The 26469-nt window shown below is 45.6% G+C and overlaps 1 protein-coding gene across 3 annotated transcripts in view; it reads left to right on the plus strand.

Annotated features, from left to right (window-relative positions):
- cdh7a (cadherin 7a) overlaps positions 1-26469 on the plus strand; it is a 103610-nt gene that overhangs the window by 2682 nt on the left and 74459 nt on the right. For 2 of the 3 annotated variants that reach the window (XM_035430031.1, XM_035430032.1), the window contains exon 2: positions 14702-15202. In XM_035430031.1, the coding sequence (XP_035285922.1) occupies positions 14942-15202 (261 nt within the window). In that variant the 5' untranslated portion in view covers positions 14702-14941. Of the gene's footprint in view, positions 1-1333; positions 1439-14701; positions 15203-26469 lie in introns of those variants that run through there. The other variant, XM_035430033.1, reaches the window with a different exon arrangement.

The following is a 26469-nucleotide window of genomic DNA, read 5'->3' on the forward strand; positions in this document are numbered from 1 at the left end:
AAAGCCTAAAACTTTGTTTATCAGTTGATACAATACGACACAATCGTTATGGCAAAATACGCTAGTTCAACTTTCAGACATTGTTGCCTCGAACGAATGTTACATCTACAGTAATCGTAACGGCATACCATACATTTTACTGCATTCTGCTTGCAGTGGAGGTTAAACTTTCACGCTCTTCAAAGGGGTTGGTTTGGGCTGAGCATAGGCTACCTGATAGGCTATTACTGGATGCGCTGTGGGACAGAAGAACAGCTCCAGCTCTCGTGCAGAATTAATAAATTCTAGTCCTTGGCGCGATCGAGCGGAGAAACGCACTGGCGATCTCCAGGCAAGCTTCAGCATCTGAAAGCTTCTGGCTTGAATTCAACATTACGTTTAAGGAATATCGGAAAATAAATGAATAAATAAATAACGTACTGGCCACAGCTATTTCTTTTAGATGGCATGCAGTATATGATATACATTATAACTGCTAAACAGCAGTCCTAGTGTAAAATGTCACGCATAAATAATACGTTAAAACCTAGGCAATTATGCTTTGTAGGCTATTATGCTTTTCGGTAGGATTTTAAATAAACACAAATTACAAGTAGGCTACGATGCTGGACATTGGTAGCAATTTCGTGCAGAGACAGCACCTTCTGATGTTTTTTTGTTGTTGAGAGTAATTAAATAGAGGGCCTGCCACGATGCAGTTTTATGAATGTCACCTGCATTATTTTAATTAAGTGTAAATAGTTGTGCCTTGTGAGTTATGATGACAGCAGCTTCCACAGTTAGATAGGCCTATGCAGCTCTACTGGACCGACCTCGATTTTGTGACAGAGAGGTGCGCTTGCCACTCCCCCTTGCTGTAAGCTTCTAACACAGACATTGAATACCTTTTTTTTTTAAATTATTATAATTTTTTAAAGTATCTCTATTTTAAAATCAATTTCTGCCTCTCTTTCAATCCGTCGGAGATAAAAAAATAAATAAAATGAGCCTATGGGATTCTTGGAGATTTGTAATTTATATAATAGTCACATTGATCAAGAGCGATGTCCGTCTTCACCGCTATATTCACGTTAGCCCTGCTCTTGCGCGGAAGCGATAATAAACGGGGGCCATATGCTACCAGTCCTCCTCCAAGCGCCGTGTTTGATATCCAGATGCCAGGAGAAGCGCGTGCGCCCCCGGTGTGTGAGCGCTCTCCCCGGCGAACGACACTGCTGCTGTCACAGCGGGGGGGATGGGGGGTGGACCTGGCGCCCGTTCGCTCCTTGTCAGATGGGCACTGGAGGCTAATGAGACTTCATCATCTGGTCTCGGGCCATTTGGTCGAGGCGCGCGGAGCACGAAGACCGTGTCCCCGGCCGCGGCAGACGCGGGAGCAGGTTCAGCGTAACAGCGTAGCGTGTAGGGGACGGAGGGCAGGCGATCTCTCTGAATTATGGTAATTGCCTTTATATTGTAATTCCGAACGATTCTTCCAAAAGAATGAATTATATTGCACCTTCTTCGCCCTGTGCTAAGCACTTTGCTATTAAAGTCTCCTGCTAGTGGTGCAATTCTGTCATTATCGCATTGTACTGTATTGTACCATGTAAAATAAATGGATTTAGTGTTCTATTATATCATAACGTACTACTGCTGAAATATAACCTCCATTACCAGGTTTAATGTCATTCAGCCAGCATCTACTGTTTTACTAACCGATTGCGCAAATATTGTTAGTACCGTTGATGTCACCACCCATAGCTGTTCAGGTAATTCTCACTGCTGAGCTGTCCCCCTTCACAGCAGTTTAATCCCAGACACAGTGCAGCGAACTGACAGCCTGCACCACTGTAGACCCCCACCCCCCACCCACCCCCCTCCAGCTCTGTTCCTCTCTCCGCTGGCACGCCACCCTCGCAGTCTGCGCCGTGGTGAGCGAGCTCGGTAGCTTTATTCACATCGACCGCCGCCGACGCCGCCGAGGCGTGCCGGCCGTGCCAGAACTTGGCGACGCCTGCCGTACCGTACGAGCGCTGAAGGACCCTCCCCTCCCGGCAACAGCGAGGGCCTGGATTCAATCAGTCAATAGACCGATTGGTTCACACACTTTCAATTGTTTTTATTCCAGTTTGTATTCTCTTTGCTGTTTTTTTTTTTTTTTTTCTATAGTTTTTTCTTACAGCAAGTGTTGTTTTTTTTCCCCCCTGGGATCGAGGAATAATTTCACAGCCCTCCTTCGGTCATCGGCAGTCATTATCGCCCGACTGCATGACCCGTATGTGTAAGAGCTGTGCGTTTCAGCTTGCTTTTATTGGACAAACGCCTTCCCTTAACTGACCCACTCAGGAACTACATTTTTAGTTTTGACTCAGATGTATTACCACTCCTGTGTTAGGTGAGCTAAATAGCAGTGCAACGTGCAGTAATGGCAGGTACATCACCATATATACCCTGGCCCTGTCTGCCTGTTTGTGGTACAGTCAGGGTGACTGTTTTTTTTTTTTTTTGTAGGTGACCCTCCAGCATTAGAAATGTGTGTCTTTTGTTGCTACTGTGGAGAAGCCTCTTTGTTGGAAGTCTGTGATGTTAAGTGGAAGTAGAGCAGGAGCATGTTCAATGAGATGTGCGCAGTGACGACCCTGGGGGTGTGTGTGTGTGTGTGGGGGGGGCCTTGCGAGCCGCTTTGGTCATCTGTTAATGTGCCGCAGAATCGGGTGCAGGTCAAGCGTGAGGACAGTGCGGAACAATGCCTTGTGCGGAACAATGGTTCTTGAGTCAGGAGCGTGTGTGTGTGTGTGTGCGTGCGTGTGTGTGTGCGTGTGCGTGCATAGGGGGTGTGGGGGTTGCTATGACATTCAGGCACTTAATGGCTTTGTGTATGGGTGGATTGGATGGAATTCCGGCCTATAATGGATGCCTCAGATACGGTTTGTCTATTTTGATACCCTAGGCAGTTCCTAGAGGTAAGGCATTCGGAAATCAGTGTCACGAACAGCAGTAGTGCATTATAAAGAGCTCATACGCTTCTATTCACTCAGGTGACTAATGTTTTTTTCAGGGAGGTCGTCTCTTCACAGCACGCACATATTGACTCCATAGGGTGCTACTGCTTACTCGAATTGTAAATAGCTAATTTGTTTCTCGAACAAAAGATAGAGTCACATACTTCATGAAAGTGGGACATTGGACTTGTGTGTAAAAACCACTGGACAGTTCTGTCTCAAGGTTCTTAGACAAGCGAACATTAGAATCGCTCGAATCCTAAACCCAACAGGGTTTTGCTACTGGGTGCCTTAACACCAGGAGCGCCGGACCATTTCCTGGCATTCAAATAACTTTTCGCGCGGCCAAGGGTCAAAAGACACATTAGCCTTCAAACTGGAAATATTCGCATTGTTCGCTAGATGGCGCTTATTAGACAGGAGCTGACAAAGGTTGCCAGCCCATTGTCCTAATGAAATATTTGCGAGATTTTAGACTGTCAGAGTATCAGAGTAAGTTATGTTTTAGTTACGGCTCGGCATTCTAGTCAACACATTGTTGCAATATAAATGTATTTAGAATAAACAGTATGTCTGTATGAAAAGCTAACAATAAACAGATTGTAGGGAGGTCAAACCTGTTTTTCAAAAAACAAATTTGACAGTTTATTCTTCATGCATAATATCATAAATGCTAATAATCAAATAGGCTAACAACATATAAATCGCCAATTTGCTAAAATTAGCCGCTTCCCTCCGCATGTGATCACTGATCGCTGTCGTTGGAGGGAAACGCATCATCACCCGTGCGAATTTTAGGGTCGGGTTTTCTGTTTTATAAAAATACATGTAAAAAATATTGTCGTTCAAACGAGTTTTTTTCCGGTGACCAGAAAACATGTAGGCTAGGCTACACTGGCAAGCAGGTCATAGCTGGCTGTGACTATTCGACTGGGGATTCGAAATCCAAAGTCTCTTATTCATCGTAGACTAATTACAAAAAACACCCATTCGTAACACTGAATAATACCGCACTGTACATAAGACCATAGCAAATATATACATGCAAGAATTCTGTTGTTCAAACGAGTTTTTTCCGGTGACCAGAAAACATGTAGGCTATACAGGCAAGCAGGTCATAGCCTAGCTAGCTGTGACTATTCGACTGGGGATTCGAAATCCAAAGAAGTCTCTTGTTCATCGTAATTACAAAAAACACCCATTCGTAACACTGAATAATACCGCACTGTACATAAGACCTTAGCAACCAAGTGGAATTTCAAAACTGATTATCGCTTCAGCGCACACACAAAGTCAAATTGAGATAGCAACAAAGTAAAAAGACGAGACACCTGTCTTCAGTAATTTGCTTTATTAGATCAAAAAGCATACAGCACATTGTTAGGAAGTTGAAACGATTTTGAAAATATAACGTTAGCTAAATATATAGCTAGCAAGTTGAATTATTTAGAATCACCCCGCAAATCAATAAATAAAAAATCTATATAAAACATTAGCAATAGAGCTGCTGGTAATGCGGTAACGCCGTCAGCATTCAAGACAGAGCTTGGGTTGCATTTTTGTACATTTGCCGCAGACAAGTCGTTTACACTTGTCACAGATATCACAAGTTTTGTTCCCTCCACATCTGGATACCTGGCAGCGTTTTCTTTTTAGTGACCGCTCTCGCTGTGGTGTGTTGGGGGTTTCTGGACTGCAGAGGGGCGCTAGGACGGTACGCCGCGGAGCTGCCTTTGCGGTCATGTGATTTGCACGCAACTCCTTGGCCAACTCAAGAATAAATCTTCTCCGACTAATTGTTTTGTTCATGCATTGCGTGTACAAAACATGGGCGTTGATTGCAGCCAGATCCAAAATGTTGTAAAAAACGGCAACTGGCCAACGACGACTGCCCCCCTTGACCGAATACAGCCGTGCCATCTGGTCCAAAACATCCACTCCCATTTTTGTTGCGTTGTAATGGGCGATGGTTTCTGGCAGTTTTTTGGCATCAGTGTCGATCGATACGGTTTTGTGCATAGTGCTCAAAATGCACACATTTTTCTTGGGCTTGCACTGATAAACCGTAAGTGTAGCGTGTCCAGCTCTCCAGATCGTGGTGGAAAATCTCTCTTGATTTTGTGCCTTCGCAGAAGGGGGCACTTCTCTCCTCTTTTTGTTCATGGTACCCACCAATGTAGTTTTTTTTGCGTGTAGATTGTTCGAAACCAGAAACTAGCGAAACCAGAGCTGATAGTTTTTTCTCTATGGCCCCGAGTCAAACCCAGTAGGTGTGAATGTTCAGCTTCGCAGAGGGGTGTGATTTTCTTCCTCTTCACGACACCAGTGATGGCGATTGGAGACTTCACCTCAATAGACCTAACTTATATTTTCAAAACCTACATTTTCAACTGTGAAAACAATATTTAAAAATTTCCATTCAATCTATGGATAAGCAAATGTATTTATTGATATCAAATCAATAAACAAGAAAATCAATATAAAACATTAGTAGGCTAAATGTTAATAGTAAACATAAAACATCAGTAATAACAAGCCCAAATCCGCAATAGCTGCGACCGCGCATGCACCCACAGGAGGACACTTTTGTGGACCAACTGACCAACAAACTAAAGAGCTGCTGGTCGCCTATATGCCGCGGAGTTTGTAAGCTTAGCTGCCTTTGCCATCATGTGATTTGACATTGCAAGTTCGGTCGATAGCACATTGCTCAAGATGCCGTCTCATCTTTATACGTGCATGCATGAATATGTGCTTTCGTTTCTAAGTAAGTGAAAAATTACGGTCAGCATAACCATGCTGTGCCATGCTTCGCTAAAGCATCTGAAGTTTTCTGTGTTCTCGGGTGGGGGAGGGGTGAGCGTTGAATGTCCCATACAGATCAGTGGTCTTACCCTTACCCTTAGATTGACATGTGAATGTCCCACTTGAGAATGGTTCACTTATGCCACGTGTGAATGTTTGAAAGTTGATATCTCTCCAGGGAGAGGTAAAATGTTCTATTTGTCCGGCACATAATATTATTATGTTATGTTAGCCTACTCAAAAATAATACAAGTATTTTGCTTAGCCGTAATTAGTTACGCTACAAAGTATGCCTTGTATTACTTTTAGTTACGCAACAATCTCTCGCTCTTGCTTATACTTTTTTCTACATTTTTATTCTTTTTTTTCTATTTAGTTTACTGTTTTTAAAAAAAGATTTTTATTACTAGTTTACTCAACGGAATAACAGCATACACCACACGAACACATCACAAGACACTTCACATTTGAGAAATCATTTTTGATTGTAGGCTATGTAATAGTTACATTTATTGTTCTCTCAAGTAGCCTAAAGGTTAATACTATGTTTTTAAAAAATTGTGGAGTTATACATAATAGCAACTGCAAAGCCTAGCCTAACCGGACATCGTGTCACCACTCGCGTGCTTCCACAATGATTTTTTCCCCCCAAAACCTTTACTCCCTGAAACGAATGTCCCCTATTTCCTGGTCCCTCAAAAGCCAAATGTGTCACGTCACATTTTTACCTCACAGAAAATAGGATATGATACAGCTATAATTTTTTTTAGCATATTTTGTGTGTGTGTGTGTGTGTGTGTGTATACATCAACGAGCAAGGTATGCTTGATCAGAACTCACAGAAAGTCCACTGATAACAAGTGCACTAAATAAACGTAATCCGTCTGGGATAAATGCATAGGAAATTTGCCGAGGGAACCGATGGCAGAAGAAACGTCCGAGTTGGTGTACAAAAAGACGTCTTCACTGAAACACTCTATAAATAAACTAATTAACAGCCGAAACAAACCATGACTAACTATAAACTAACAAACTACGCTATGATTCAAATATATTTTTATCATGCTGTATTGTAGTGGTTTCTTTATTTTAGATTGTTTTTGCAATAGTGTTACAGTTTGTAGTCCTAAAACCCGGAAGTAAGTTGGCATTGGGTTCTCATCAGATTTCTCCCGTGGGGATTTAGTTTTCTGCCGAAAGTAAGGTTTGTGGTGAACGTAAGCCTAAATGAGCTTCACGATTGTTTGTCAACCGTGGATTTCTAAGCTGTCATGTGCTTTTGAAAAGTAGGCTAAGTTTCTATATTGAAACTACAAGAGCGGTCACATTTTTGCAATAACCACTCTTGTTTTACTAGCTCGCATGCACGCTGAGCGTCGAACGCTAAGCGTGAGTGAGCGGCGAACCCATAGAACTCGTAAAACAAAACGTGAAACTGTTTTAGGCATAAATTAACCATAGGTCTTATTTTCGGAAGAAAACTAAATCCCTATTGGAAAAATGCATTGGCAATCTGCCGAGGGAACCCATGGCGGAAGAAACGTCCGGGTTGGCCTACAAAAAGACGTATTCACTGTAATATTCTATGAATAAACAAATTAACAGCCGAAACAAATAGCGCTTCGAATATATTTTTATCTTGTTATATTGTAGTCGTTTCTTTAGCTTAGATTTAGTTTTTTCAATATCATACGCAGCATTGTTGTTGTACGTGAACGTGTCGCATGCAGCCATTGTGCACGAGAATGATAATGCATAAAATTGAAAAAAAAAATTGTTTATGCATTTGAAGACGGATCAATTTTATTTTAACCCTTATTTAGAAATTTCCAGTTGTATAATAACTGTAAAAATAAATGTAGGGCTATGATTTCAGAACACAAGGGAAAGGCATAGGCATAAACAAATGATCACAAAACGAACGCAATAGCCTATAAAAATATTTTTTAAGATCACATATTTAAAACATTATATAATGTATTATTCAAAATAAACATAAACAAATATTTCTAATAACAAAATAAATAAAACATTCGTACAAATATAAATGCGTGTCCACCGCGATGAAAAGTATATCCTTGCGCCTCCTGGTGTGGTGAAGGAAAACTGACTCCTTAGTCTGAAGACGGCCGTAATTTAACAACACTGTTATAACACACACGGAAGTGAAATAAGGTGCTTTTAACATTTTCCAAACGGGACTTTGACATTCCTACTACGCTGGTACGTAAAGAACAAATATTTAGGAAAAGTCAGTGAATGCGGATGATGTAGCTTGCTAGTAACTAAATGAAAAAAATCCTAAACTCCGAAATATCTCAGTGACAGGTCAAATGACCTGTCACAGCGCTCCTAGTGTTAAAGTAACTCAGTGGAACATTTTCAACCTTTCAATTTTATGCTACTCTTCCTGCAGTATTCATTGTTTCTGGCGGGAAAGTAAATGGGAAACAGAGGCCTGTGTGCTTTCGCCTGCTGGAGCTATGGAAATGGATCATTAATTCAGCACGATATTAGCTGTTTATTCAGAAACAAGATGTTTGGAGGGGAAAATGCATTTTATGATTTTATTGACAGCAGTAGCGCTCTACATGACCATTTTTCAAAAACTAAAAACTGCTCTTGGCCTTCTCAGCTTGCCATGAAAAAAAAATAATATGGAGGTGTATTTTTTTATAGCCATACTTATGCAGTGGGAACCAACTGAAAAATAGATTTATATCTCTTAACCTAGGGATGGAAAATGTGTGTTTGTGTGTGTGTGAGAGAGAGCAAGCCTTTTATTAACATATGAAAGAAGTTAGTTAGTTTGTTTGATTTGCCAGTTTAGTCAATCACCAGGATCTCAGGTAGCTGGGGATCCACTGGGTATCATGAAACCTCCAAGGCCAAGTTTCTCAGTAACCAAGGATCTTGTGGGGGAGGGGCGATATTGTATAACGGGCAAGGAGCTGGTCTTCTAAAGTCAAAGGTCCAAAAGTCACAGGTTCAGTTCCCGGGTAGGACACTGCTGCTGGACCCTTGAGCAAGATAATCAACCTGCATCGCTTCAGTGTATATCCAGCTGTATAAAATGGATAATGGATAAATAGGTGCAATGTAAATGGGTGTAAAAGTTGTGTAAGTCCCTCTGGATAAGAGCGTCTGCTGAATGCCTGCAATGCGATCAATTAGAAAGTTTTGGTCAGAATCAGATATGGTCGCTGCTACTGGAGGGATCCGCTTCCGGAGCGGCCTCTCTCAGATGGGGGGGGGGGGGGGGGGGGCAGTACAGTTTAGCGGGAGACGGCGAAGCTCGGCGTGTGAAAGTGTGGAAGGAGGAAACCGGAGGCAGATGGTTCGTTAGGACAGCGGGAGAGAGAAGTCCTCGCCTCCTTCGGACGGCCCTCCCCCCCCCCCCCCGAGCCCCGGGCCGGATACTTACGAGTCATGAGAAATCTGAGGAAGCAGCGTGTGACGCGATATTAAACAGTAGGGGGAGGACGGGGCATGTGTGGTGGCGATGAAGATTTCGGGAGTAGGTGAGTGGGGGGTGGGAGGGTGGGGGGGGGGGGGGGGGTAGGGGGGTACACATTCCAAGAGAATGAATCAAATCAAAAAAAAACAGAGCTTCCGTCTTCCCTACTGTGATGTGAGACATCTTTTTGGTCAGGGAAAGAAAAAAAAAAAAAAAAGAAGATAAATCCAGCCTTTCAAGTCGGTCCACTCCAGCGAAGCAGAAAGACTCGATGTCTTCTGACAAGGTTGAGCAAAGCTGATGAGAAGGGATTTGGGGAGTGGGGTTGGTGGGGGGGGGGGGGTCTCTGGTGTCTTTGGTATTCAAGCAAGGCAGATCTATGCAAATCTCTTTTGGGTTCACACTTAGTTCTTTATTTATTTTTTTATTTATTTATTTTTTTCTCTCACTGAACGCACTGGCCGAGTTGCTGCGAGATAAAGAAGAAGAAGGAGAGAAGGAGGGAAGAAGGGGGGAAATGATCAGTTACTAAGTACTTGTAATCCCGTTGTAAAGTGAAGCTTGTAAATGAGATTAGAGGGTTTAGATAAGACATTTCCCCAGCGCAGGCCCCCGCTCGGGTGCGCCGCTGTCTCCGGAAAAGAGAGCCAATCCTGTCAGAGAGCAGTGGAACATCTCCTCACTTAGCGGGTGGGGAAGCCCTCCTCACTTTTGGGGGGTGGAGGAGGGGAGGGGGTTGGGCAGTGGATTGAAAGCGAAGCTGAGGCCTTTTCCCCCGTGTACCGCAAAGTGGACTCGCTCGTGGGCACAGGCGTCCCCTCAGAGGCCTAGCGTCCCTAGACCTGCATGAGACTGGTGACCGTTGGCTTTGGAACGTGTGGACGCCCAATCCCTGTGTTAGGGTTCCCCTTCCGCTAGCGAGAACCGAACTGCACCGGCAAGCTCCCCGGAGAAACGCTCAACAAAGACAAGGGAACGACAAACTGGGAAGTGTTTTCCAGCCTTTTACGGGATTGGCAGTTTTGTTTGTGTCTTGCAACAGTCATCCCAGAACTCCAGGGAAGGAGGTTTTCTTGGACGGAAATCTGCGGGGAACTCAAAGCGTTCCTTCGGAAGAAGATTTTCTCCTTTTTTGTAACGCTGCCTTTTCTCAGCCTAAGAGTATTGACTAGAAAGTCTCCTGGCAACCGGCTGAAAAAGTTTTTGACACATTCAGAGCCCCACGGGACGCCTTCGGGAGGATGTTTCGATGAAAAGGTGTGCCACTTAAACCTGGGGTCGCGTCTGGTTGGAGCGGGGCTTGCTTTGCCGTTTCTGGGAAGGTCGAGATGTGCGGACGTGAGCGGCGGGGTGGTCTCGCTATCCGACGGAGAAGCGAACGCGGGTACCGTACCAGTCCGCGTCTTATCGACTTTCTCTCCGCTGCACTGTCAGTTGTGGTACGAAGCGATGTGCTCTCTTGAAGCCCAAGGTCACAGACAGCACATTTCCCACGTCTCTTGTTTCTACGTCTTAGGGCTCGGTGGCTGCTCTGTAGTCTGAGGCCCTGCGTGTTATTCCCATTAAGAGGAATTCATTTTATCTGCCATTACCACCCCCACCGACACACACATACGTACCTCCACCACACACACACACTCACACACACACACACACACACACACACGTACCTCCACCAGACACACACACACACACGCATATGCACCCCCATCACACACACGCACACACACACACACGCACTCGCACACACATGTATACACACCCCCACCACACACACACATACCTCCACCACACACTCGCACACACACGTATACACACCCCCACCGCACACACACGTACCTCCACCACACACACACACACACGCACACACGTACGCACACACGCATACGTACCCCCACCACACACACACACACACGTACGCACACACACACACGCGTACCTCCACCACACACACACACAACCCACCAGGCCCTGTGCTGCCGAATCTTCAGCTATTCTGTGCTCCTTCAAAGGCGAGACTGCACTGATTTGCTACACCGTAATCCAATAGCAGTCCAGTTACAGTTTTGTGTCCGTTTTTCTTTTTTGCACCCGCAGCCTCGTTCTCTTCTGCTGTCTTCTTGTGAACAGCTTAAAGCGATACAGGTTTCTGAGAATTATTAAATAAGCTCAGCATAGGAAAAAATGAATCAATAAAAAATAAATTGTACTGTCTTAGTCGAGTTCGATGTGATGCAATAAATACTGCAAGAGGATATGGTAATGGATGTGGTATCACTAGAAAAAACATTTATAATCATGTGTGATTCACGACAAATTGGGTTTTTGAGTTTTGGAGTGTGTGCAGTAGAAAACACTTCCCTGAGATTGTCCTCTTGATCTCGCATTTTTCATTAGCTATGTTACCAGTGCTCCTCATTCGCCCCCTTGTTAATCTATTCAGAATGATCTAGAACAGTGGCTTTCACACTCAGCCCTGTGTATGCTGGTTTTTGTCACAGCCAATATCTTGATTGGTTGATTTTGTTGAAAAGCATGCATTCAAGTTCTCACATAAATTTGCACGTGTTAAAGCAGTTAAGACTTCAGTCATTTCACATGTCAGTCAAGACTTGAGGCAATTAGACATTTTACTTCGATAATAAAAAAGGAATCGTTTGTCATGCAGCACACTGCAGACAATTAAAAACAATAGTTAAAAGCTAAAAGTTAAGGGATGCATAGCTATTTCTCACATAATGTGGTCTTAAGAGGATACATTGTCCTTCTCCAGATATTAAGCATCTAATTAAGAACAATTAACGGCTCATTGCAATTATGGTAGGGAACGAACTAGTACACACAGTATGTCCCCAGCAGTGAGTTTGAAAACCCCTTTTAGAAAAATCTAAAATGGGTAGGAAGGACCCTTTTCCTCGTAAGATGCAGGCTTGGAACACTGATAGAGACATAATGTACCAGCCAGCATAACTAAATTAGCTGCAAATTGATGGAAGTCTAAGAACTGCACATACAGCTAGAATGCACTTAATTCAAACTGAAGACACCCCAGATGAAGTGGTTATATAAATAGAATTCACAGCTCACGGAAATGAAATGGCCCCGCAGCCGGGACGAGGACCCTGAACAGTGCGAGGTGCGGGTGCATGTCTGACAGTGTGTCCCACACCCTCTCCTTTCCCTGCAAAAAAACCCAGAAAATACGTCCATCTCAACAAGTATTTCAGTCTTGCGACTTAAAATCTTGTCTGTATTACATTTTTACTAAATAAGACAAAAAGATTGCCAATGAAGTGAGACTATTCAAGGTTTTCCAATGGGGTAAGACAATTTCTCATGTCAAGGGAAAACTAACTTAAAACAAGGTAATATTTGCTACTTAAAAGAAAGAAATTTTTTTTTAAAACTCATCACAACTTAACGCATGTTAAGACATTATTTTTTTTTTTTTGTTGTTGTTGCAGTTTTTCCATACAGATGCCTCAAATACCATTTCCCTGCATTAACTCGCTAATGCGGTGGAACAGAGTGCTCTACTGTGCAAAATTAAAATGAAATAAAAACCCACCAGAAATAAAACAGCGCCACCGGTGGCAAGTATGCGAATTGCGGCCTCAGAGGGCAGACTCAGAGTATTTATTCCGAGCCTGCTCTTTGAACGCGAAACCGACACGACACGAACGAACGAACGAACGAACGAACGAATCGACACCGCGCGCGAACTCTTCCCGGGAGCCCGGCGGGTTGGAAGAGGCGCAGATGGCGGGCGGGAACGCTGGCCCGGGGGAAGGCAGCGGCGCTCTCGTTTCAGGATGCCGCCCCCGGGGCGAGCCGATCGTTTTCCGCCGCGGCGCATGCGAAACCCCATCGGGTCGTAATCCGTTAGCGGGCTCGCGTTCGCGGCCCGCTTTCTATTAAAGCCGCCGACGGGAATGGACTGGCACAGGCTCTCCCGCGGCGGGGATGATTTAGGCCTATCTCTCTGGGGTAATTAATGGCACTCAGGCACCACTTTATTAGCAAAGAGTGAAAATCTAGAGACCGACTGCTACAGGCTTATTAAAAAAAAAAAAAAAAAAAAATCAAATGAATAAACAAAAGGACTTGTGATGTTTTTCAATACAAAAGGCTTCTCAGGAGGTTAGAAATTAAATCCACTTTCTATTACTGTAGTGCAGTTTTAGCCAGCCCTATATCTTTGTCTTTTTGCTCGTTGTAAGCCATTAGCATTTTATTAGCAACCACAATTACTGAGTGTTTATAAGTATCTTCCTTTGACAAAATATAATTAAGACCTGCAGTACATATTACCACAGCCCCTCTATACTATAGGGCAAGAAGTGGAAGAGTGAAAGAGAGAGAGGGAGAGAGAGAGGGAGCATATGTGTGTGTGTGTGTGTCAGCGAGAGAGTAGTTTCCTTCCACTTGGCAGCATCTAATCAGCCGCTGAATTAGACCCAAGCACCTGTGTAACATAAGAATAGACTGTAAATAACTGTGTTCGTACCACCTTGAGACGAACAACACGGCGTACTGAAGACTGTATTTTCCAAACGGCAGAAACAGCCCTTGGTGTGTCTGGCTGTGTCTCTGATTGCTCTTAATAAATCTCAGACTTCCAAGACAATTACACAGTTGCCAATCAGAAAACGGGGGAGGGGGGGGGCTGTTTTGTAATTTGTAATTTGCCATGGAGGTACTGGCCCAACACAAGCTCTCGTGAGCCATCAGCCTCGTGTTTGTTGCCAGGCCGACCTGAATTATATATCGAGCTGCTGAAGAATGGGAACGGCTTCAAAATGGTGTCGATAAAAGCACTTTAAGCAGCGGCTGTTCCGTTGACCTTGAAGGCTCAGGACCAAGGTCGCGTTTAGTGGGCGGCCTCGTGGGCAAAATGCGCTGCGTCGTTTCGTTGCGGGGCTACGACCCCGAATCACTCAGGTAATGACTCGATTGGGTGTCCCACGCAGGCCACCGTGCCTTGCGCCTTTGAAGCGGGGCTTTGGAGGGCAATGTTGACCTTGCAACCTCTTGTGCTGTATTGTTTTTTTTAGAGAGGCGATGTTGCCTGGGCGTGTGCGTTGCGCTGTCCGTCAAAGGTGTTATGGTTCTATCTCGCACGCGGTTGGTTTACACTGTGCTTCACCTTTGCGGTGTACCGTCAAGATATCAGCACACAAAACACGCTGTAAACTTCCAGCTGGGAGCCGTGTTTACTCAGCACTTGTCAGTATGTGTCAGTGACATGTTTTCCAGCTTATTACGCTTAAACAAATGCTTGAACTTTTACATACTGTAAGCTGAAATCTATCACTTCATTTGCCATTTAAGAATACTGCTGATCACCCAGGTGATTTTGCTTACAGAGTTTTCTCTCTCGCTCTCTCTTTCTCTCTCTGTTCCCCCCCCCCTTCTCTCTCTCTCTCTCTCTCTCTCTCTCCCTTTGTACCTACAGGTGTGTGCTATCCCACCTCTTTTGTGAAAAAAAATAAAAAAAAATAAATCAATAAAAGCTGTGGAAGCCGTTCGTCTGCTTTGCCGCTGTCGGCTGAAGGAAGGAAGGGTACCGACTCTCTCCGCGCAGAGGCGCCTCTGGGAGTGGATTCCGGGCGGAGCGGAGGCCTTGGGCGGTGGGGAGCGGCGGGGTTTCTTGGTGCATGTTTTCTCGTGGCGAGGACTTCGGCTCGCGGCACAGATGAGGCTGAGCGGCTCGGCGGCGGCGGCGGCGGCGGCGGCGTGGAGCGCGGTGGCCGTGGCGACGCTGCTGCTGACGGTCGCCCCGCGGGAGGCGGGGTGCGCGGGGTCGAGCGCCGACGGCGGGCCCCCACCTGAGCTGCTCCCGGAGGCCCCCGGGGACGCCGGCTCGGCCCTCGCCAGGCAGAAGAGGAGCTGGGTTTGGAACCAGTTCTTCGTGCTGGAGGAGTACACCGGGGACGACCCGCTCTACGTCGGGAAGGTAAGGGCCGCTCCACGCTCGCTAACCCGCCCATGGTTCTGTGCTTTTGTGCAAAAGTGTGGGGAATAAAAATACATCTGTCTTCACTGTTCCACCGGGCCGGCTACTGGAGGACGGGCTCCCCCTCTGTAGCTGGGCCCCTGCTGAGATTTATTCCCATCGGGGAGCTGAGTGTCTGAGTGTTTTTCTTCCCACTGGGGAGTTATATTTTTTTTAAACCTCGCTTGCTTTTTTTTTGGAGGGTTCTGGCCTGGTTTTTGCCCAAATTTTCCTCTCTATCTCCTCTGTAAAGTGTTTTTGTGACAGACTTCTCTGTAAAACAAAAAACAAAACAAAAAAAACCAGTGTACAAATAACATTGAGTCGATACGATCCGGATAACATTCGCGCGGTTGAGTCGAACGGCGCGCGTTCGGCGGAAGATACGGCGCGGTGCGGAAGCCGTTCGGAAACCCGAAGGACCTCCCCGAAGACGCCGCCGGCAAACAGCTGCAATCATCTCCGCCACATTAACCCAGGAGCGTCGTCGCAACGGAATCAACTCAGCCGCTTAAATGTTTTGGCACGACCCCCCCGCGCGACATCGCAAATCGGAAAAGGCTCGAGATTTATTCCGGGCCGGTGTGTGTGCGTCGCCCGCGTGCGCGTGTTCGACAAATAAAAGCACCGGCCCTGTCACGGGGGTTGATGAGCGGAAAATACGGTCGGAGGATCCGTTAGGCGGAAGTGCCCGGATTTGTTTTTGTTTAGCGCGCGGCGGAAATCAATCAGCCCTCTCCGTTTATGAATGAAACCGCCGTCGCGTTTAATTGTCACCGCTGACGCGAGGAGTCAGAGCCCCCGCGCACGGCGCGTTAAAACAAATTAGTCTCCTTGAAATTGATTACGCGGAATCCAGTAATGGCTTCGGGGTTCCTTGTCGCATTCCTGTAAGCCCAGAAGCTCGGAAGCACCCCAGCGCGGAGGAACGATATCATTCGCGACATTCCGGTTATCGGGAATTTCCAAATTCCCTTTGCTGCTGCCGCCTAGTCTTAACGCGAGCTCTTCTCATGGATATCGGAAATGGCGGCGCATCGCATTTGAAATGGGGGGAAAAAAAGGGAATGTTGAACGGATTTTGTTTTTTCTTCACATTTTTAATTCAACTGGAAGGCTTCGTTATACCGGGGAGGCTCAGCTAGGGTTCGGGAAGGCCCAACAGGAGGACCCCGGCCCTCGTTGGACCCCATTCTCGTTGGCGTACTGCAGGACAGCCATCGGCAGCTTTTAACTGCTGCCGCATCCGCGGCGAGCTTCGCGCGAACGACGGGCCGGAGGAGAGGACGGGGCGTCTGTTGGGGGCGGGGGTGCGGAAGGAGGTCGAGGCGTAGGTGTGGGGTTTCACCCTCGAACCCGAGGGGGGAGGCCCATCGATTAAGACATCGTGCTTTCAGCCGTCCTGCACGTTTGAAAAAGGGGACGCGGGGGGAGCAGAGTAGGAGTGGGCGGGGCTTATCGGTTTAATAAGATGTGTTTTCATTAAACAGCAGGCTCACAAGATGTGCGTTTTTTATCTGTTTTTGTTTTTTCTTAAACAAACATGTACAGGATTTACACAAACTGGAATATTAATCGCTGCATTGCATTAGTAATATGGCATCTGTTATTTTCCATGGTTTCTTTAGACAGATAAAATAACTTGATATCCCTTCCAGTATATTACTTTCCCTTTAATGTTTCATCTATGAAATCTAAAGTATGCACGTAATACATAATTGAATAATTGGGAATCAGTTCCAGTGTTGTTTACTTATTGATTATATAAATATGTGCCATGCCTTTAGTTAGCCAGCAGGTAACACACTGCATTATATTATATACAATTAGAACACACTTGTCTTAAGAGTTGTTTAAGAGCTTTTCATCAAGCGAATACTCTCGGCTTAAACGAACCCCTGTTTACGTGCGTTTACGTGCTCTTTTTTAATTTGCTGCGGTGGCTACGCTTTGCTCGCGGCTCCTGCAAAAACTCATTTGCGCGCTAATCTTGACTGAGATGTCGGGGAAACGATCTTTCCGGGAGGACGCCGCTGATAATGTTAATTGGTTTCGCCCGCGTGTGCTTAACATCCTCAAGGGCACCGGCGGTAAAGGTCAACAGGTGCCTGCCATTTGCTTATTGAACCGGAGATAAAGTTATCACCTGCATTTCGTAATTGCAAACATTACGAGAGCCCTGCGCGCTTATCGAACAGGAAATGATTTATGAAATTAATATTAAGCGGCGATTTCGTCCGCTGTTGCTTAAAGTGACGCGGCGCCCGCTGCGAAACATTAAAGCAGTTAAAAGCTTTCATGTTTGTTTATTTTATTTTATTTTTTTGACTTGGAGGTATAAAACACTTTTAATTGAGGCGCACATCAATTTCAACAATTTCACACATCATTGATATTCATTTTATATTAAAAGAGGAAACAGTCGACACATAAAAAAATATGAGCAACTTACATTTTGCGCATTTCAAAGTGTTTACAGATGATGTCTTCAAATAACTACAGGGAATATAGGTAGATGTTCTTGTGCAGATTATGTGGGGCTGACCTTGGTACTTTATTGAAAATACAGCAACGTTGACAAACTGTTGTGTGAGTCTATCATTGAACACACAGAATGCACCACAGTCAGAATCCACGGAACTGGTTGTTTCAGCACCACTGAGTCTGTGGACAGCGCTCTCAGAGCTGTGTGTGCTAGAAAGGGCTCCCTTATTTCAAAACAATAGATTCAACTTGCTATCCACTTAAACTGTAGATTATAGAGTCCATACTCTATAAGAGAAGAAGAGAAGGCAGAAAGCCTGCCTGCTGGAGAGTTTATCTGGTTGGCAATATTTCTTTTATTTGGTTTACTTGTTGTCATTTCTGTGATCTGTGTTAACTTTTTGCAATTCTTTATGAAGTGATATGTTCGAAACAACATCTTTTTTCATAGCTGCTGAATGCATTAAGCTTGCAGCATTTCTGGGCTCGGACCAAAGGATTGGTAATCTGGTTGAGTTCTGATAATCTAGGCAAAGCGCACACTGAAATGAGACCAGTGCTAGAGATAAATTCATTCTGAGGACACGCGTGTGTGTGTGTGTGTGTGTGTGTGCATTTATTTCTATGTGTGTGAATCCCATTTAGAGACAGCGTCTGGCAGTCATTGCAGGGACTTATTATTTGACATTGCGAGACTCATTAGTTGTTGGAACCCTCTCTCCAATGAAGTCTGTACCGCCAGCCCCCTCTCCCCACCCCCCAAGCTGCTGCCCTCTTCGCTTTCCAATCTATCTCCACTCCTCCCCCCCCCCCAACCCCCCCCCCCCCCCCACCTCCATTTCTGTTTTACGTGACCACAGTTGGCCATCTCTGGCAATGTCACGCAAGTGCCTGTGGTCAGATTGAATATTGAGCGAAGCTGATGTGTATATCAAGTGTCTTATCTGTGTGCAAATGAGGATAAGATGGAGAGTCAGACTCTCTCTCTCTGTCCCACTCACAGTGGCTCCTGTCAGGGAATCAAAAAAAAAAAAAAGTTTTGCTCTAGTTTAGACATAATTTCATTTTATGATGACTACTCCAAAAAAAAAAAAAAAAAAAAAAGAACATTATTTGCCTCCTATTTGTACTACAGACCTTGGAGTGAACAAAATGGATTTGCTCTCAAATTGGGAAGATGAGAACACAAAATGCCAGTGCTCATCTCGTCCTGTTCCCGATGATAATTTTTCAGAATTATGAAAACGGTGAAATTTCAGCTCCAGCAGGTTGAAGTCTTGCATTTTTTGTGATGTGAGTGTGTCTAGACTGTGACTAGCCAGGCTAGCGGGAGACAAATAAACGTCGTCTTTTTTGGTGTAGTCATCAGAAAACTAAATTATGTTTAAACTAGAGCAAAGCTATTTTTTTGTTCTCAGCGCAACGCAGCCCCAAACAAACAGGCCACATTTCCCCAGCCCTCGACATAATGACTGCAGCTCATCAGACTCATCAGAAAGCATGAGAGAGACACCGCACCGCACCACAGCGAGCGATTAGCTCACAGCCTGGAATTAAGATGGGCCTGTTGAGCTGACTGAAGTGTTAAATGGGGGAGGCGGCCTGTGATTGGATCCACCCCTTCTGAGGTCTCGTCTCAGGCTTCCATGAAACACAGACAGGCATGTCCATTGAGAATCATCAACAGCCTATCTGTTGATGAGGATGTTAGTACATGCATGCTACACACACACACTCGCACACACACACACACATGCACGCACACTCACAAACACACACACACTCTCACACACACACTCGCACACTCGCTCACTGACTCACTCACACACACGCGCACGCACGCACACACACACGTACAAATTTGTTTAAAAGAAGAGAAGCAGGGTATTGATCTACAGGTCTCAGGTCTTCTGGTCTAACAGGTCTCAGGTCACCACAGGTGACCCTGTCTCCCCAAGCGTATCTGTCACTAGTGCCAGGTTCCCAGCTTGGTAAAGATGGAGGGGATCTCCTCCACAGGCACTGGGGTTTCCCCCACTATTGCTCCAGAACCCATCTGCAGTGTGGTGATCAGGTGATCCAGGGTGTTTTTTTTTGGAAGCCGCGTTGCATGCCCACAGGCAAAGGTACCGGTGTCAGTGAGCTCCCTTTGAAAAGAGAAAAAGAAAAAAAAAAAACCTGTCAGCTCAGAACTGAAGCGACAGAAAGCGCAGTGTTCGGGCATGAGGTGATGGCACGGGGCGTTACGCCCGGGGCAATGATGTACCCGCTCCGCCGGGCAAGCGGGGTAAAGCAGGGGCACCCGGCCTTGCCCGGTCGTCATGGCACTGATCGTAAACACAAAGAGTTGCCAAGCATAAACGTCACGACATAGCTCAGGAGGTAAGAGCGGCTGTCTGGCAGTCGGAGGGTTGCCGGTTCGATCCCCCGCCCTGGCGCGTGTCGAAGTGTCCCTGAGCAAGACACCTGACCGCTAATTGCTCCCAATGAGCTGATTGGTACCTTGCATGGCAGCCTTTCACCGTTGGCATGTGAGTGTGAGTGTGTGTGTGAATGGGTGAATGAGAGGCATCGATTGTAAAGCGCTTTGGATAAAAGCGCTATATAAATGCAGCCCATTTACCATCACAGTGGTGGGGGGGTTCTGATCTTTCCTTGTCGGCCGTGGGTCACCCGGCCTTGTGGAAATTGGGCTGACCTTTGACCTTGCATTCCCATTGGACGTCCGTCTCTTTAGCGCGCGGTGCTCATTGGAGTGCGTACCTGGCGTGGATCTGAAGCGCAGTACGCTGTGTGCATACAGCAGGCGACCTAACGACGTTGCAGCTTGCGGGGCCAGATCTGCATCTGACGGCTGTGTGCCAACATGGTCAGCGTACTGGAATAGCGGCCAGAAGGTGTGCACAGTCAAAGCTACAGTTTTTTCTCTTTGAGCAAGGCTTATCAACCTGAATCACGTGACATGAAATTAAGGCTCCGTTTTTGAGTTCCTCTCAGTGTTTCTTCCCGCACATCTACCACAGAGTTCATCCACACCTCTGTTGCCTCCAGCTTGCTCTGTTACTCATGGTAACCTGTACCATACTGTGGCAAATTCTTTTTTTTTTTTTTTTGATCGATTGATTGATTGATTGATTGATAAGGGCATCTGGCAAGCAAATGCGAATTGCAAATGGACCTTCAACCGCGCTCCGATGTTCACTGGTCGAACACGGATTCCGCGGTGAGGAGAGAGAGAGAGAGAGAGAGACGAGAAAGAAGAAAGTATCCGTGACAGTTGCCTGCTCAGCACTGGTATTTCATTTTAAAATGGGGCCGTGACCTTTGTAAAGACAGTCATTTAAATAACTGCGAGATACGGGCAGGCGAAGGAACCCTGACATTAAGTGTCTGGCCTGACATTGTTGCTTTGAGGGAGACGGGGGGGACGGCTTGCCGAGGCTTGGCTACAGATTACCGCTCTTCCGCGAATCTCTCGCGGGGCAGATCGGTTTTATCCCGAAAGGCTCCTCCGCTCGGCGAGTACGATCGACGGGCCGCATCGAAGGCCGCGCGAGGAGATAGCGACCTTCTCGGCGAGGGAAAAAAGGCGCCACTTATCGCGGACAATCGCGCACAGACCTCCAGGGGCTTTATCTCAGGTACTCATCTGTAGCCTCTGGGTTTTTTTTTTTTTGCTTTCGTAACGGTCGAACCGAAGAACTGCTTCTCCTGCGGAAATCTTCCCGCCGTTTATTTTTGTTTTTGTTCCGCCGAGCCGTTTTTTGAAATGTCACTGGAGGAGGAGGAGGAGGAGGAGGAGGAGGAGGAGGAGCGCTATGCCCCCTGCGCGAAATCGGTCCCGCGTGGAGGAGGTCCCGCGGGGGGGGGGGGCGGTAGGCGTTTGCGTCTCCGCTCGGCTGATAGCGGCCGTGACCCCCGGCAGTGCCGCAAAGTCAACGACCAGTAGGGCGCTTCGACGGGAGGGGGGGAAAGGGGGGGGGGATAGTGGTTGTGCCCCTTATCTCGGAATTGGTATTCGCCGCGGAAACGCGGACGAGAAAGGTCGAACGCTCCCGTCTCCGACACCGCTCAAATTTTACATTAGCGACGCGGGGTAAACGGATTTGAGCGGGAAAAGGGTCCGGTGGAGGAGCTCAGGCGCTCACACCGAGCGGAGCGGTACTGCCGCGCTGGCATTTTTCCTTTCTTTTTTTTTTTTTCTTTTTCCCTCTATTGTATTTAATTCCGAATCCATTTGTTTCTCCAGGTCATAGCCCAAGGTAGCGGTAATGCAGCGTTGGGGGATTTGGAACAGTATCGCCTCATCATAATCTCTACCATTTAAGAGATAATCTTTCGGAGGCAGTGAATAAGGACATCAGACAAATTAAATCATATCATTATCACTGGGAGGCCTCGGGAACTCCAGATTAATGCAGTTCGAGGAACAGTTCCGCTCCGGCTGAAAGTTCTGCTGCCGACGCTTTAAATTGTTTGGCTCTTGGCTCTGTGCAAATCCGTGATGTCGATTCCTATTGAATAAAGGTAACACGCACACACACACACACACACTCACACACACACACACACACACAAATTCTTCTAACTTTATGGAGTTTGTTTCTGAAGAAAATGCTTTCTTCTTCCTCCTAGTGTCCATGTTCCTAGCTTCCGGGGTTTTTGAGATTGAAGTTCAGTGGTGGAAGTCAATGATAAACAACTCTGTCAGACTTGCTAAAACATACGGGCCAACCTTTAAGATACTGCAGTCTGGTGGTTTTATGTTACACCAGGCTTACATAGTGGCCTTTTTTTGAGACAATAATTTTGGGCTCCTGCAGAAATAATCAACTCTTTCCCTTCAAGTGTCACATTATAAAATGCTGAAAGTACACAGCATGTCATATCAATCAGATATATCGTCTTGTGCATAGTCTATCTAGGGTCAAGAGTACTGTTGTTCAGTGCAGATTTTGAGAAGACATGTTCTGCTTTCCTGAAGTACATTTTTAGGAAATAAGATGTTCACATTTTTGGGAAAACTGTTCAGTATTTGTATTGTATTTAACAGGACAGTATTTAAGCATCCATCCATCCATCTGTTATCTATACCCACTTATGCCTGGTCAGGGTTGAGGAAGGTGCTGTAGCCTATCCCAGAATGCATTGGGTGAGAGTCAGGAATACACCCTGGACAGTTTGCCTGTCCATTGCAGGACACACACATCATTCACTCACGCACTCATATTTGGGCTCAATTCAGACTCTTCAATTAACCTACCTGCATGCCTTGAGACTGTGGGAGGAAACTGGAGTACCCAGAGGAAACCCACGCGGACACGGGGAGAACATGCAAACTCCACATAGAAAGGCCCGAGCTGGGATTCGAACCAATGACCTTCTTGTTTGCTATTATCATTATTATTTATCACATTTGTGTTTTCCATTTAACATCATACTGGAAAGTTCTTTTTTTTTGCTCATGCACCACATTTGGTCGATAAAATCTTACATATAGAATGTATGCTCCTTTTCAGTTTGCGACAAAAAGATGTGGTGGTCAGACGCTGTCCATTTATGAGTCACAGTCATCAACTGAGCAGAGCAGCAGAACATGTCAGTGCATTTGGGAAATGTGTTTGCTGAATGGCGAAATAGTGATGGGAGGGCAATCCTCCCTTGAACTTGGTAAATGGTAAATGGACTGCGTTTATATAGCGCTTTTATCCAAAGCGCTTTACAATTAATGCCTCACATTCACCAGAGCAGTTAAGGGTTAGGTGTCTTGCTCAGGGACACTTTAACACGCCCAGTGCGGGGATCGAACCGGCAACCCCACGACTGCCAGACAACCGCTCTTACCTCCTGAGCTACCTCGCCCAAACTTGTGCTCTTAATGGTTTCTGTAGCTCAATCAATTACATTATCTGCCATTTTAGCCACATTCATAGTTAAGCTTGTGAGTGACAGACGAAGCCCACTCTTTGTCCTCATAGGAAACCTCTCACTGTGGTCTGTTCTGCGAGCCAATCAGCGCTTGGTTGTTCAGAGCTAATTGAGACAGAGCAATTGGGGGGAAAACAAAAGCTTGCATACAAAGTGGCCCTCCCGGAATGCAACTGCCCACCCCTGATCTGAAGTCTCTCTCGAATTTGCATTTTAAATGCCTCTGTGTCTTTCGCAATGTAGACGTCTTAAACGTAGCGCGGCGTCTATTGTTAGGCCGTGAATGTGGTCAACAGTTAAATTGCTCCGCTAGCCAATTACCGGGTTGAGAGTTTAATTAGTATCTGTTAATCCAAATGAGGTTGCTTCTGAGAAGCCTGGGGGGAAATCAGTTGGATTCATCTTAAGAGACAAGGCGGAAGAAAGAACTCCTGACTCTAAGAATACAGTACAGGAAGAAAAAAAAAAACACTGATCACAGCCTGTATTACTGCCTCTACCTGACCTTTTTTATTTTGGTATTTTCAGTAATTTTCAGTAATATCATTTTTACCCTTTCTTTAGAAAACATACTTAGCCATCATAACGGATTGTAATTTTGGATATTCAAAAAAAGAACTAGTGCTTGAGTCCTGAGAATGGGGAAAAGAGGAGTAGATAAGTAATACACAGAGATATACGGCATCCAGTTGGCATGAGGAGGCTAAATGAAGAGGTCTGGTTGAGGTTTATGGTATGATCCAGACCTGGGTGAAATACGTATTTGTTTTGGATTCAAATACTTTTCTGTGCTCTATTGATCTTGCCTGGCGTACTTGAGCCTGCCAATATGACCAGAAGGTGAGGTTTGCACTTATTGAGAGTATTGCATTGGTTCCAATACACCGGGCAAGATCAGTGAAATATTTGAATCCAAAACAAATACGTATTTGACCCAGGTCTGGTATGATCATTACTGTAGATAAGGTAGAGATAGATAAGTTTCAGTCAGCAAAACAACAATTGATAAAATAGGTACCCTGTTTGCTCAGTCTTACTGTCTGTTTTACATACTAAGTTAATGTTATTGTTTTTGTTTCTTTTCATCAGCCATATTAAGAAAGGCAGCTGTCATATATCTTCAGTCCATGTTGTTTTTGTTGACTAGCTGGGAAATTAGCTCTGAAGTTCAGTGCCTGGTAGTTTTTTGCAGTCTTCTTATTTAGCTATAGATGGCTCTGAAGGAGTGTTTCTATCTTGCTACCTTTATTTGAGTCTAGGTCTTCTTTTGCTAGCAAGCCATTTTTGCAATTTCAGAACACTTTTCCCCGTAAGGATGCTTTCGGTTGCTTCCCAAACCTCAGAAATCGAGATGTATTTCACTGCCATCCGCCACCTCTGCACTTTGGGGGAAACGTGCATGCTTTTGGCTGTTGGAATCTGCTGATGCTTTGGGTTGTACACATACATTGCAAAAAGCCCATTAGATCCTCAGAGCTGGGACACATTCCAGCTAACATGAGATGCTTCAAAGAAACTGGGGCACGGTCTCTGTTAGATTTCAATTTGGCTGTGTGAAACAGTATGACAAACAGCGTGCTCCAAACAGTCCTATAATGCATTTATTGTGTATGCTTTAATTATCATGTGACATAAAAAAGAAAGAAAAAAAAAAAAACACACACCTTTCAGTTGCATCTGTTGATGGCTATAATTTAGTGATGAAAATATCAGGGGTAAGTCATTTTAACACCGGCTGGTTCGTCGCCCTCTTTGGTTTCTCGGCAACGGAAACGACGTAGGCGACATGGCTCAGGAGGTAAGAGCGGTTGTCTGGCAGTCGGAGGGTTGCCGGTTCAATCCCCCGCCCTGAGCATGTCGAAGTGTCCCTGAGCAAAAACACCTAACCTCTAATTGCTCTGCTGAATGCTAGGCATCAATTGTAAAGCGCTTTGGATAAAAGCGCTATATAAATGCAGTCCATTTAACCATTTACCATTTCTCGACAGTCTGGCATGTTCTACACTCCACGGCGCTTGGCAAAGGTGGGACTGTGAAAACCTTTCACTCTTCAGTCTCCCTGGAGGTATTCGAGAAGCAAGCTCACCACCCCCCCCTCCTTTTCTTTGTCTGCTTTCGCGTACGGAACAGTCGCATTTACACCATTGTGTCCGCGGAACCGAGAGGCACAGCAGGTTCCGTTACTGACAGGAGCCGAATGGAAATGGGCGGGGCCTGCCACCTTTCTTTTTTTTTCCGCGTTTAATTATAGAACCGGGATCCATTAGCGATGAAGAACAGCTTCTGCTGAACCTGGAACATTCTTCCCAGCGTGCACATTGGCACCGCGGACGAGGAGTCTCTCTTTGAGAGATTCAGATTTATTGACTTGTGGTGGAATCCCACTTTTTGTCGTGATGTTACACACCTCATTCCTCATTCGCCAGACACTATCAGATAAGGGCTGGAGGGGCACCCGCGGGGGAAGAGGGCTGTGGCTGGGGTGGGGGGGGGGGACTAATCATCTCCTGTGCAACCCTGGCTCGGCAGTCTTGTCAATGTGCAGCACGATATCGCTGTTGCCGGGTTCTGAATTGCGTATCTGAAACAACATTGCATCTGTGGCAGCCTTCCAAAAAAAGGACTGCCTCCTGTGAATTTAACCCTCTGAAGAAAAGTTAGGAATATGATAATAAACAAGTACGAATAGAAAACAAAAAAAAATGGTATACTCACAAGAATGTTTGTATTATCCATTTTAGAATTTCAAATGAGGGGTCAATATTGAGAACTAGCAAGAACTTAGGCAACATATATTGATGGAATCTGTCTAACTA

This window comes from Anguilla anguilla, chromosome 8 (genome assembly GCF_013347855.1).
Source record: "Anguilla anguilla isolate fAngAng1 chromosome 8, fAngAng1.pri, whole genome shotgun sequence".
Taxonomy (NCBI): Eukaryota; Metazoa; Chordata; class Actinopteri; order Anguilliformes; family Anguillidae; genus Anguilla; species Anguilla anguilla.